We start from the raw sequence: 14963 nt of genomic DNA, 5'->3' as shown, positions 1-14963 counted from the left end.
GTTTAAGTGTTCTTTTCCGTCGTCATCATCATCATAGTTGAAGCTGAGAAATATAACAGCCATAATAGACAGGTACTACACAGGACAAACCCATCAGTCCAATCTAAAGCTGTGTCCAAACATAGTCGACCGCGTCAATCGACCATCGATCGACGAGGTGAATCTATGTTGTCCAGGCAGTGTACGGTTTCAATCGACGTCAAACGACTCTGTCGACTATGTGTGGACACATCTCAAAAGCTTTAAACTCATCAATCTCATTATGTAACTATTGCAAAATCTTCATGAATCCAGGGAATTGACTTAGCATGTGTACTTGTGTAGCATTAGCGAATCCCCAGTCCAAATGGACTCGTTTGAGTATGATAGTCAAGTCAGTATTATGACACAATCTATTTGAGCACGTGGTATAGGTCTATAGGTAGTAGGTACTCTATTAGAGCACGTTCTATTGAACAGATAGCTTGAAATACCCACTTGAGATCAAGTAGATACAAGTATCAACCTCACTGAGCATGCTGGACAAAGGGTAAAAAAAAAAAAAAAAAATCTCTTTTAAGGACCTACCTACCTGGACAAAAAATGTGGAAATAAAAGTTGGGGAAAGTCTTTGAAAAAAAAGAACATTTCTCAAGTAGGCCTCAGTACCCAACTTGATTAAAAAAGGTATCCACATATTGTCGTTCTCTTTTCTTTCAACTCAGAATAGTTATCTAATACCTATTTACATTATGTGAAAAAAATAACTGAACTGGCCAAGTTTGAACCTAATCATAGATTTTAGACACACTCATTTTAAACGACCGACCTTGGTAAGTTTTCACATTCCATGACCATTCCATTTATTCTGTCACTTCTGCTTGGAAACTTCACCATCAAAATCAAACTGTTTATCATTTTCATGTCCATGTAATGTAGTCAGGTCACTATTACAACAATGTGTTACGTTTAAGTGTTCTTTTCCGTCATCATAGTCGAAGCTGAGAAATATAACAACCATAATAGACAGGCACTACACAGGACAAACCCATCAGTCCAATCTAAAGCTGTGTCCAAACATAGTCGACCGCGTCGATCGACCATCGATGGACGAGGTGAATCTATGTTGTCAAGGCAGTGTACGGTTTCAGTCGACGTCAAACGACTCTGTCGACTATGTGTGGACACAACTCAAAAGCTTTAAACTCATCAATCTCATTATGTACCTATTGCAAAATCTGTAGTGGACTCAGTCCTATCTCTGGCTCTTCATGAATCCACGGAATTGACTTAGCATGTGTACTTGTGTAGCAATAGCGAATCCCCAGTCCAAATGGACTCGTTTGAGTATGATATTCAAGTCAGTATTATGACACAATCTATTTGAGCACGTGGTATAGGTACTCTATTAGAGCACGTTCTATTGAACAGATAGCTTGAAATACCCACTTGAGATCAAGTATCAACCTCACTGAAAGTAGGACTATCCTAGTTCTGCGAGTTCAGAGACATTTCTGAGGACATGCTACGACACAGACCACAAGCATCTAAACCCAGCCTAGTTAGCTTGTGGTTGGGACACAGCTTATAAGTTGATGAAATCAAATTAGTGGAGATGCCGATTTTCCTAATAAGAAAAAATAAAGCAAAATAACGTGGATGTAGCTATTAGCTTTAATTCGGAAGAAACTGAGAGATCAAGTTTGGATCTTTAGTCAGACTGATAAAATCCCTATAAACAGGCAGAAGAAAGAGAAAATATGGCAATTATGGCACTTTATTTCAACCCAAAATCAGTGCTTCGCGTCTGAGCATTGCCTTGATAAATATGTTTGTATAATTCGGAACATGTGAGAGGTTTGGGGTCTTGTGGTTGGCAGCGCGTCTGCCTTGTAAGCCCTAGGTCGCGGGTTCGATTCCCTCCCGGGGCGGATTTTATCCTGAAGGGATAATGATCGTTCCCGGAACTGCTGGCTTTCTCCTATCCTTAATCCTATCTTCTTTCTCTCTTCGATTTCGGAGCGATAAGACCTAAATTCTCCAATGAATGGGGATAAAATTTCATGGAACCGAAATCATGTAGGTACTTCTACTGTAGGTATTATAAGACAAGAAGCCCATTGTTGGACATTTCGGAAATTTATTTCCTACTGGACAATAGGGAGAGAACATTATTCTACCGGGTCCCGGAGACACATTCATTTTCGTATTTTAGGGTCCGATGTGTGAGGGTTTGGAAAATTTACGGCTGGATTTCATGAGGTCAGCAGTTAGTCCAGTTATTGGCCTCGTGTTAACACCATTGACTTCCAGTGGTCAGAAACAGTTGGATTTGTACCTGAACAGAGGTACAAGTACATACGTGTACAATGCTACTGAATGCCAGTATGGCTATGTGGACTTTGAATCTGGAGCTTGGTGGTTCAAGTCCAAGTCAAGTGATAAAATTTAGCGTAGTCTACTCTGCGGGGAATGACATGTTTAACACAATTGAAAGTCCTTTTCTGATGGTAATTTACAATGTTATATTTTTTTCTCTCCTTCCTCTTTTTCTTCTTCTACTTCTTCTTCTTCTTCAGTCTGGATCTTATTTTTCAAATTGATCTACATAGTAGATACCTACCTACATTACATACCCACCTGAGATTAAATTTGTGAGTTCAAAGCTAACATACGAGAACGTGCATCTTTGAAGAATGTGTGAGAGGTTCGATAAGTTCCCAGACTATTTTTAAACAAATCATGATCACACATTCACACACGCATTCAGTTCTATGGAAACATTGTAGAGATTCAGACTTATTTTAATGTCTGATAATCACAACAGTGATAACGACCTTAGACTATTTCGTTCAGTTTATTATTATTATATAAATAAGCACTATTATTATTATTATTATTATTATTATTATTATTATTATTATTATTATTATTATTATTATTATTACATTGTTTGGACCTCATGCATTGAAGCTACAGGTACTTATCTATTTGCTATTTCGATTATCACTAGACAGGAGGTTATTTAGGGCTATAAAATTATTTTATTGATTTATGGCTTATCATTATGATAATATTTTTTATCACTAATGTTTGCTGGGGGTCGCTAGACTTACCTGGTATTATTGTACAATGTACATTGTAGGTACATTTCACACCTCTATGTAAAATGTACAATGTCTGAATAGACAACTCTGGACTCTAGGTAAATAATTCACCTCAGTGGTGTAGTGGTTAGAACGGTGGACTTTGAATCTGGAGCTTGGTGGTTCAAGTCCAAGTCAAGTGATAAAATTTAGCGTAGTCTACTCTGCGGGGAATGACATGTTTTGAATGACATGAATCATTGCATGTTTAACACAATTGAAAGTCCTTTTCTGATGCTAATTTACAATGTTATATTTTTTTCTCTCCTTCCTCTTTTTCTTCTCCTTCCCTTTTTATTCTGCTTCTTCTTCTTCTTCTTTTTCAGTCTGGATCTTTTCTACAATATTTTTCAAATTGATCTACATAGTTCATAGTAGGTACCTGAGATTTGTGAGTTCAAAGCTAACATACGAGAACGTGCATCTTTGAAGAATGTGTGAGAGGTTCGATAAGTTCCCAGACTATTTTTAAACAAATCATGATCACACGTTCACACACGCATACAGTTCTATGGAAACATTGTAGAGATTCAGATTTATTTTAATGTCTGATAATCACAACAGTGATAACGACCTTAGACTATTTCGTTCAGTTGTTACAATCACTTGTTTTCGTGCCAGTATAGGTACCTACTTATGTATACGTATAATAAATCAAAGTAATAAAAAAAGTAAAAATACTAAGATAATAAATACCTAACATAATTTATTTATTTAATCGTAAAGTACATTGAAAAAGGAACGTGATCTATTTTACCATTTTGAGACTCATTCTTGTTGTTTTTAATATTTTAATAAAAGTTACCTAAACCTGAAGGAATCATTGCATTTTTACCGTATAAATTTTCCTATCCATGTAACAGTCTGTAGGTACCTATCTGTAGTTTATTTTTTACACGTGATCTAGGTTGAAATCTTCTCAATAATTATTTAATACTAACTTGCCTATTTATTACACCTTTACGTTTGACTATAACTCCTCTCATAATATTTATCTTTACAATGAAAGGACGATTGTGTGGCTCCAATTCATCACCCTTCTTTTCAAAAAGTGCTTCAATCCTTCTGCTGCTTACCTATATTTCAACCGTGACTTCAACTGATACTCCTGTCATTGGAATTTTGGCTCAGGAATATACGCACATCCCTTCCTATGTCAAAGCATATCCTAACTATACAAGTTACATAGCTGCATCTTATGTGAAGAATATAGAGGCAGCTGGAGCCAGAGTTGTGCCGATTCTAATAGGACAAGATCGGGAATATTATGCGTAAGTTATGCATCAGAAATATTATGCGTAAGTTATGCATCAGAAATATTATGCGTAAGTTATGCATCAGAAATATTAGGCGTAAGTTGGCTCGGGAACACTTTGTGTACGTTGGCTCATTGTGTGTAGGGCTGTAGGGGTTGGTTAGTCACCTATATCCAGAAGATAGCTGCTATTGCACATTTCCTGCCTCGGTGGCATATAGTGGTAAGACCTTCCACTCAAGCCTAGAGTCTAGTATTATTATTTCCTACAGATCACTGAAGTTGAGGTTTAAGGATCGTTCTTTTTATTATTTTTTGTTTATTTATTTTAAATAAAGTTTCCATTTTATTCTATTGTGTTGACAGGGAGATTCTCACCCAGATAAATGGGGTTGTAATTCCAGGAGGGGGAACGGGATTCGATCATCCCAATGGATATGCTGACGCCGGTAGACAAATACTGCATTTGGTGGACAAAGTAAGTGAATACATAAATTATATTATCTCTGGAAGTAATTAACAAGGTTTTCTTTGGGGAAAACTATGATGATAGAAAAAAATGATAAGCACAGACTCCCCTAAAATGATGCACAGATGCCAGAAAAAGTATCAAACGAATGCCATGGGATTGTATCGCAGGTTCGATTGCAAAATTTCTCCGGAGCGAAGCTTGAGGCAACCATCTAGTATGTAATACATAATTTTAATAACTATGCATAGGTACTTGTATGTATAGGTAATAAAGATTATTACTTCGAATATTTCAGATAAATGAGGAAGGCGTCACGTTCCCAGTTCTGGGGGTATGTCTCGGATTTGAGCTCATTCTTCAGGTCAGCAACAATGATACCGACTTCCGGAAAAGCTGCAAGGTCCAGCAGGTCAATTTAAACTTGAAGTTCTTGCCTGGGGCCAAAAGGAGTTCCCTGTTCTCTCAAGTACCTTCCAAGTATATCAAGAAGTTTTATCAGAAGCCGTTGACGCACAACAATCACATGTAAGTCCTAAAAACTCTTTTTGTAGTTTACCAACTTGTTCCCTATTTATGAAAGTAGAATTAATATTGTGTATTTACGTAAGTTATGCATCAGAAATATTAGGCGTAAGTTGGCTCGGGAACACTTTGTGTACGTTGGCTCATTGTGTGTAGGGCTGTAGGGGTAAGTTAGTCACCTATATCCAGAAGATAGCTGCTATTGCACATTTCCTGCCTCGGTGGCATATAGTGGTCAAGACGCTCGCCTGGTAAACATGCAGGAAGGCGTGGGTTCGATCCCAGCCGAGGCATGGCATTTTGTCCTCATTTTTTTTAGTAGTTGGTAGAGAACGCCTCCGGCGTTAACCTCGCCTAGTTGTTACCTTCCACTCAAGCCTAGAGTCTAATATTATTATTTCCTACAGATCACTGAAGTTGAGGTTTAAGGATCGTTCTTTTTATTTATTTTTTTTTTATTTATTTATTTTAAATAAAGTTTCCATTTTATTCTATTGTGTTGACAGGGAGATTCTCACCCAGATAAATGGGGTTGTAATTCCAGGAGGAAAAAAAAAAAATCAAATGATATAAACAAGTGTGATCTATTAGAACAGGTTAAAATATTGGAAGGAGGGGGTTTTCTTAATCAGCGGTTGATTGTAAATCCTGATACTAAGGTAATGTACATAGTAACATCAGGGATTTTAATGATATGCAAATGCAAATACATAGACATGATTTAGAACTAGAACTGTGGGAAGAATTGGATAATGGTAATTTTAATGTCTACAAATTTGAAATTAAAAGATACCTACTTTATATGGGTACGTGTATTTGGAAGTGTTGAAGATGGTTGAACGCTCAAAAACTGACAGTGTGCCAGTTTCCAGGAGGGGGAACGGGATTCGATCATCCCAATGGATATGCTGACGCCGGTAGACAAATACTGCATTTGGTGGACAAAGTAAGTGACTATTTATTATTACATTTATTACCTATAGAAGTAATTCACGTAATTTTAAAGGTTGTTCAGGGAAAACTATGAAGATAGATAGAGAAAGTGATAAGAACAGACCCCCTAAAATGATGCACAGATGCCAGAAAAAGTATCAAACGAATGCCATGGGATTGTATTGCAGGTTCGATTGCCGGAATTTCTCCGGAGCAAAGCTTGAGGCAATTATCTAGTATGTAATACATAATTTTAATAACTATGCATAGGTACTTGTATGTATTGGTAATAAAGATTATTACTTCGAATATTTCAGATAAATGAGGGTTCCAGGAGGGGGAACGGGATTCGATCATCCCAATGGATATGCTGACGCCGGTAGACAAATACTGCATTTGGTGGACAAAGTAAGTGAATACATAAATTATATTATCTCTGGAAGTAATTAACAAGGTTTTCTTTGGGGAAAACTATGATGATAGAAAAAAATGATAAGCACAGACTCCCCTAAAATGATGCACAGATGCCAGAAAAAGTATCAAACGAATGCCATGGGATTGTATCGCAGGTTCGATTGCAAAATTTCTCCGGAGCGAAGCTTGAGGCAACCATCTAGTATGTAATACATAATTTTAATAACTATGCATAGGTACTTGTATGTATAGGTAATAAAGATTATTACTTCGAATATTTCAGATAAATGAGGAAGGCGTCACGTTCCCAGTTCTGGGGGTATGTCTCGGATTTGAGCTCATTCTTCAGGTCAGCAACAATGATACCGACTTCCGGAAAAGCTGCAAGGTCCAGCAGGTCAATTTAAACTTGAAGTTCTTGCCTGGGGCCAAAAGGAGTTCCCTGTTCTCTCAAGTACCTTCCAAGTATATCAAGAAGTTTTATCAGAAGCCGTTGACGCACAACAATCACATGTAAGTCCTAAACACTCTTTTTGTAGTTTACCAAGTTGTTCCCTATTTATGAAAGTAGAAGTTCCCTGTTCTCTCAAGTACCTTCCAAGTATATCAAGAAGTTTTATCAGAAGCCGTTGACGCACAACAATCACATGTAAGTCCTAAAAACTCTTTTTGTAGTTTACCAACTTGTTCCCTATTTATGAAAGTAGAATTAATATTGTGTATTTAATTCGTCCTAATAGGTATAAAACTCGGTACCTTGGTAGGTCTCCAGTGCACGCCACTGGAGACGAGACAGACAAAATCCTGTGTCGGTCGTTACAGACAAAGACAAAATCACGAGAGGAGACAAAATCTGTTTATCTTCTCGTCAATTTCGAGACTAAACGAGAAATTTCTCGCCTCATAGTGCATCACTTTACCTTGATACCATTTTTGCTGACATGACTTCTTCCGTTTCAGCTGGTGCATTACGAGACAGGACATGATCAAATACGGCTTGACGGAAACCTGGAACATACTGACTCTCAGCAAATACAAATCCTGGGAATTTGTCAGTACGGTGGAGCACAAGGAATATCCCATTGTCGGGATTCAGTTCCATCCAGAAAAGAATGCCTACGAGTGGACGGAATCCCAACATAACCCTCACTCACATGTAAGAATTATTACTTTATTAGGCAGGGGGTTCTATTTTCTTTTCTTTTGAAGAAGTTTGTAAGAGGAAACTGTAAAAACGGAGGGCTTCCGAAAGCGAATCTTATCTGTTGAGTATAAAAGTTTGCCCCAACCACAGTCGGTATTATGTAACTAACTAACTACAGAAAGAAGCTGCATTTTGTGAGTTGTTTAGAAGTAGGTATACAGTTGAAGAACTGTCTAAACTCTTCAATCTCATATTACTATACTATGTACAGTATATTATCATTGGCATCACGTCGAGTTAAAATCTTCTTAACTGAAATCGATTGTTTATAATTTGTCTAATTCCAGGATGACATCATATCAGCAAGATTCTTCTCAGATTGGTTTATCGATAAAGCCAGACTGAACAATAACTCATTTGCCAGCAGAGATGATCTGTACAAAAGTCTCATCCAGAATTACCCCAACGTCATGTCTTATCCGAACAAATTGGGATTCGAACAGATCTATCTCTTCAAATAGACTTGGAGGTGTGTTCTAAGTTCAGAGCTTTTTATGTGGAGGTTTAATTTACCTTCGAAATCAGCAAACAATTGGATTTTTCAGGCATATCGCCATTCATAAAACCAGAGTTTTTCACTGATGATGAAACCTGATGAAGTAGGGTTTGGGGGATTGACGCAAAGAGACAAATCGGTAGGTATTTACGTAGGTAAGTACCTATAGGTAGCAAAAATGAAAGTAAGTACCTACGCACCACCAAAAATTGCTGATTGATGCTGATCACACATTATAGAGGGTACCTTTAAATTTTAAAGTATGGAAATTTGGAAATAGACTCAACATGATAGAAAACTTGGCAAAGCAATTATGAAAGGCATTGGAGGAGTTTCAGCCTTCCATTCATATTACTGAGTAATAAATAAATTATTATTAATGCAAAAAATCGAAAGCTTTCCATTATAATGAGGAAATTCTGATTACTTCTGAAATCCATCAGGAAACTTTATCATCATGAAAGGCTTTTTTGTGAGCCAAAAGCTATAAGACGAAAGTTAACTTTTATTACTTTTGAAATTAAATTTTCTTTGTAACACTAAATTTTCCACGTTACTCACTCTCATAGTTCCACACGAGGAGGTTACAAAATAAGAATATCTATGACAAAGGAAAAGAGCTAGTTTTTGCTTCTTCTTCTTCTTCTTTAGCTTTTTTCTTTACTTCACAGAATACTAGGTCTTTGAATATTCGACAGATATTTTGATTTCAAGACAGCATTAGGTAGGGACGTATTAGATTTAAGTCGGTGAAATCACATAGTCGACGCCGTCGATCGACGAGGTGAATCTATGTTGTCGAGGCAGTGTACGGTTTAAGTCGACGTCAATCGACCTTCCTCACCAGGTAAGTTGTTTCTTTCCAAGTTAGCTTCATATTCATAATTTCATTTTACAAGACAAAACATTGTGCAGTGCCAAAGCTTTCCCTGTTCTATAATGCTATTGGTTTTAAGATTCTATTTATTTTATTATTTGCTTCAATTGTGTTCCAACTTTCAAGGCGAAAATTTCGAAAATAATTTTCTTTAATTTTGGTCGGAACTGTGATGTGAAGAAAATTGAACAAAGTACGAAACTGGCGCCAGTCAAATCGTTCTTTCATTGTTCTTTATGGAAAGTGTTACAACCATAAAGATGCTGTCGCTCGCATGTCATGAGAATTAACATTTGAAAAGCCAAGAGTTTCTTTGTGTTTCAAATAGAAGTTGTGATTTTTAGGATAGTTTCACCAGTTCAGGCCCTTTTATAGGTCTGGGATATCAGGGATTTTCCTAGAAAATATTGTACTTTAATGAGGCACAGTTAACAGTTAGATATGATGAAGCTAGAAACAAGAAAGCTAGAAAGAGAGAAGGAGACAAAGGAGAAATAATGTTTGGTTTGAAAATTTTAAAATTTGAATAAAAACCGAAAAAGTTTTTCTAAATTGCAATTAAAGTTAAAAACTTTCGAGAGCACAATAGAACAAGGGGGCTCTATCCTGGCTGCACCCGAATTCTTTTCCCAAAACAATGCCAATTTATTTTCCGAAGCCTAAGCCTATGAATATGAGATAGAAGAGCCTACCTCCTACCCTGATAGTTCCATCCCTACTGAGAGATAAAGTTCTTAACTTGAGAATAACGTGGGGATGAGAAAGAGGGGAGGAAGAAGAGGAGGGGGAGAAAGAAGAAGAATCCCCGGGGATGATTCTAAGGATATCTGTACGGAAGAATATATTATCTTGGAATATTTTAAAATGAAAATTTTCTTAAAATTTAAAGGTATGGGGGGGGGGAGAGGCAGCTTTTCATCGGGGTGACATGTTTGTTTTCTTAGATATGAATACGGGAGTAGGTTTATGAAATCTACAGGTTGTAACGGGAAAGACAGAGTTAGGGGGGCTGCTGTATAGTCATTCGACATCTACTGAGACCATAATAAGTTAAGTAAGATCAAAGGATTTTAATGGATTGAAGGTTTATAGTGTGAACGTGCTTCAGGCACTGTCGACTCTATAATGTAGACGCTCCGAATAAGTTTTGACTTAATATGATACTACGAGGCACTTATTAACCGTATTTTACTTTCGATATTTTTATGGTCGTAGTGGTGGAAAATGGGGAAAATCGACATTGCCTGGTATTGCACCATTACCCACCCTAACCACTGGAAAATTGAATCATCCATATCCATCCGTGAGGCATCGTCCATATCCATAAGGACTGGGTGTGCTAAGTGTGTGGAGTCATGAGAAATTCCTGACTTACATTCCATGCTTGATGGACTTATTTCGAAAAAAAAAACTCTCCCCGTTGTAGACTTTCTTCTACAACCTGTGAACTCTGAAGCTTTTGTATCTCAGTCTCACATCTTACATGTGTATGGGAAGAAAAGTGTTGCCTCGGGAATTAAGTTGGGATGGAAGGGGAACAAAAATCTTCGTAATATATGGCAGAGGGAAGCTTGATTTCGGAGGCTTTGCGTGGAAGAAGGAAAAGAAGAAGACAAAATTAGAACTGTCAAGTTGGTAGCATTGTATGTGTGATAATTAATGTGAAAACTCAGCGCGAGAACAAGATTACCCATTACTTTCAAGGTGCCAGGCTGACACCTACCAGCTTTTCATGGTGAATTATTTATTACTGATGGCAAACATAAGAGTTTCAAGTTTGGCTGTTTAGTCTCCTGCCATCTTGTTCTTATGCTTTGTGGGAGTTATTCAAAATGGAAACATAAACTACAGTTCCAATCTGAGGAAATATTGACTGATGTTGTGCCACAAATTTTAGGGGATCTTAGAGTGGAAGAATGAAGAACTCTGTTGACTGACGGCTGCTGACACCTTAAATTCGAAATTTTCAGTGCAATTTTCTCGCAAGATTGTCTTTCTGTTCTCAATGCGGCATAAATGAGTAAAACCATTCCTGACTTGGATTTTGAAGACCAATGCCACATTAGAATTTTTTCCAATTTTGCCATAATAATATTAGACCCTGTAGTCTCTACTAAACTTTTAGAGAGATTTACTCGTTGATACATTGTCCTGATAATAAAACACTGTAGCAGATAGAAATAGATGAGATAGAAAGGAGGAGGAGGAAGAATAAGAATCCCCGGGGATGATTCTAAGGAAATCTGTACGGAAGAATATATTATCTTGGAATATTTTAAAATGAGAATTTTCTTAAAATTTAAAGGTATGGGGGGCGGGGGAGGGGAAGCTTTTCATGGGGGTGACATGTTTGTTTTCTTAGATATGAATACGGGAGTAGGTTTATGAAATCCACAGGTTGTAACGGGAAAGACAGAGTTAGTGGGGCTGCTGTATAGTCATTCGACATCTACTGAGACCATAATAAGTTAAGTAAGATCAAAGGATTTTAATGGATTGAAGGTTTATAGTGTGAACGTGCTTCAGGCACTGTCGACTCTATAATGTAGACGCTCCGAATAAGTTTTGACTTAATATGATACTACGAGGCACTTATTAACCGTATTTTACTTTCGATATTTTTATGGTCGTAGTGGTGGAAAATGGGGAAAATCGACATTGCCTGGTATTGCACCATTACCCACCCTAACCACTGATCAAAGGATTTTAATGGATTGAAGGTTTATAGTGTGAACGTGCTTCAGGCACTGTCGACTCTATAATGTAGACGCTCCGAATAAGTTATGACTTAATAATTATGACACTACGAGGCACTTATTAACCTATTTTACTTTCGATATTTTTTATGGTCGTAGTGGTGGAAAATGGGGAAAATCGACATTGCCTGGTATTGCACCATTACCCACTCTAGCCACCTGAAAATTGAATCATCCATATCCATCCGTGAGGCATCGTCCATATCCATAAGGACTGGGTGTGCTAAGTGTGTGGAGTCATGAGAAATTCCTGACTTACATTCCATGCTTGATGGACTTATTTCGAAAAAAAAAACTCTCCCCGTTGTAGACTTTCTTCTACAACCTGTGAACTCTGAAGCTTTTGTATCTCAGTCTCACATCTTACATGTGTATGGGAAGAAAAGTGTTGCCTCGGGAATTAAGTTGGGATGGAAGGGGAACAAAAATCTTCGTAATATATGGCAGAGGGAAGCTTGATTTCGGAGGCTTTGCGTGGAAGAAGGAAAAGAAGAAGACAAAATTAGAACTGTCAAGTTGGTAGCATTGTATGTGTGATAATTAATGTGAAAACTCAGCGCGAGAACAAGATTACCCATTACTTTCAAGGTGCCAGGCTGACACCTACCAGCTTTTCATGGTGAATTATTTATTACTGATGGCAAACATAAGAGTTTCAAGTTTGGCTGTTTAGTCTCCTGCCATCTTGTTCTTATGCTTTGTGGGAGTTATTCAAAATGGAAACATAAACTACAGTTCCAATCTGAGGAAATATTGACTGATGTTGTGCCACAAATTTTAGGGGATCTTAGAGTGGAAGAATGAAGAACTCTGTTGACTGACGGCTGCTGACACCTTAAATTCGAAATTTTCAGTGCAATTTTCTCGCAAGATTGTCTTTTTGTTCTCAATGCGGCATAAATGAGTAAAATCATTCCTGACTTGGATTTTGAAGACCAATGCCACATTAGAATTTTTTCCAATTTTGCCATAATATGTAATATTAGACCCTGTAGTCTCTACTAAACTTTTAGAGAGATTCACTCGTTGATACATTGTCCTAATAATAAAACACAGCAGCAGATAGAAATAGATGAGATAGAGTAGATAAATGTATCTCGCATTAATTTTAAAGTTAAGTAGAAAGTTATTAAGTTTTCTCTAAGAGTTTTCGAAACTTTTAAACAGAAAAGCTTTTCTCATAAGTAAAACATAGAGAACTGACATATAATTAGGTCCTCTTCCATCCTACAATAGGTATTCCCTACAAGTACTTAAATATCTATGATGATTTGAGCACTCTCTCCCTTCGTTCCAAACTACTTGTGTCTTCTAATAATATATATTTAGGTATTATTCTTATGTAAAATGCTCATTTGAAAGCTAAAATTAAGAGTCCATTGAGAAGCAGATATAAAATAGCCTTTGTGACCGAGTGCTAAGTGGTCAAGAGCAATCACCTGAAGTTCTAATCCTGCCTGAAACGCACTATATCTACTGATAATTTTTCCGCTCTTAAATACAGGAGGTCTCAGAGTACAAAATGCAATCTCAGGAGACCAAAATGGTCCGAATTTTGTTCGAATAAGATCTTTTTCTCCTTCCTTAATTTACCTTCCTTAATCTTCTTTCCACCACAATACACCGAAGATTCCTCGCTAAGAATTACACCTCCATGTTTCCGCAGTAATCCGCAGTCACCAAAGTCTCCTCCCATCTCCTTAACCATTGTAACAATCTTCATCGAAACTTTTAAACAGAAAAGCTTTTCTCATAAGTAAAACATAGAGAACTGACATATAATTAGGTCCTCTTCCATCCTACAATAGGTACCTATTCCCTACAAGTACTTAAATATCTATGATGATTTGAGCACTCTCTCCCTTCGTTCCAGACTACTTGTGTCTTCTAATAATAAGTACCTATGTATTTAGGTATTATTCTTATGTAAGATGCTCATTTGAAAGCTAAAATTAAGAGTCCATTGAGAAGCAGATATAAAATAGCCTTTGTGACCGAGTGCCAAGTGGTCAAGAGCAATCACCTGAAGTTCAAATCCTGCCTGAAACGCACTATACTGATAATTTTTCGTTCTTAAGTACAGGAGTATCAGGAGGTCTCAGAGTACAATACACCGAAGAGTCCTCGCTAAGAATTACACCTCCATGTTTCCGCAGTAATCCGCAGTCACCAAAGTCTCCTCCCATCTCCTTAACCATTGTAACAATCTTCATTACCTATTAAGTACGTCATTTCCATACAAGACGTCTATTGTTGGCGGAAACTTTAACATACAAAATTTCTGCTGAATTCGAGCGAAATGCAATCTCATTTATTGTTGTGCTGAAAGCAACAAAGAATAAGAAGTTGTCAGCAGTGGGAAATGTAAATGCTGATCAGCTTTTCGTGAAGTTTTTAGAATAACGTGGGGATGAGAAAGAGGGGAGGAAGAAGAGGAGGGGGAGAAAGAAGAAGAATCCCCGGGGATGATTCTAAGGATATCTGTACGGAAGAATATATTATCTTGGAATATTTTAAAATGAAAATTTTCTTAAAATTTAAAGGTATGGGGGGGGGGAGAGGCAGCTTTTCATCGGGGTGACATGTTTGTTTTCTTAGATATGAATACGGGAGTAGGTTTATGAAATCTACAGGTTGTAACGGGAAAGACAGAGTTAGGTTTATCTTGTTTATAAGAAAAGAGATTGGTGAACATTCACAGGTATTCTTCTTGTGAAATTCTAGTGGGCCACAGGGAAACAACAAAATCAAAATTTCATTGCAAATATTCTTGGAAAATAGGAAATTGATTCTAAAATCACACAGTATTGTTAAAGTAGAGAGTCACTTCTTACATTTCAATAATTACAAGCTACATATGTAGGTATGACAAATTACTGGAATTGTAAGTCCCCATATCTAGTCATGTG

At 37.1% G+C, this 14963-nt stretch overlaps 1 protein-coding gene across 1 annotated transcript; it reads left to right on the top strand.

Annotated features, from left to right (window-relative positions):
* Positions 1-3669: 3669 nt before the first annotated feature.
* Positions 3670-9041, top strand: LOC103510655 (gamma-glutamyl hydrolase A-like). The gene is made up of 8 exons (XM_026824656.1): positions 3670-4396; positions 4747-4858; positions 5148-5380; positions 5752-5918; positions 6247-6320; positions 7005-7234; positions 7682-7877; positions 8213-9041. The coding sequence occupies exons 1-8, from the start codon at positions 4128-4130 to the stop codon at positions 8384-8386; spliced, it is 1455 nt and encodes a 484-aa protein (XP_026680457.1). The 5' UTR covers positions 3670-4127; the 3' UTR covers positions 8387-9041.
* The last annotated feature ends 5922 nt before the right edge of the window (positions 9042-14963 follow it).

The sequence above is a fragment of the Diaphorina citri genome, unplaced genomic scaffold, assembly GCF_000475195.1.
Source record: "Diaphorina citri unplaced genomic scaffold, Diaci psyllid genome assembly version 1.1 scaffold628, whole genome shotgun sequence".
NCBI lineage: Eukaryota > Metazoa > Arthropoda > Insecta > Hemiptera > Psyllidae > Diaphorina > Diaphorina citri.
Note: the sequence above shows the minus strand (reverse complement) of the source record. Positions and strands in the feature narration are given on the sequence as shown.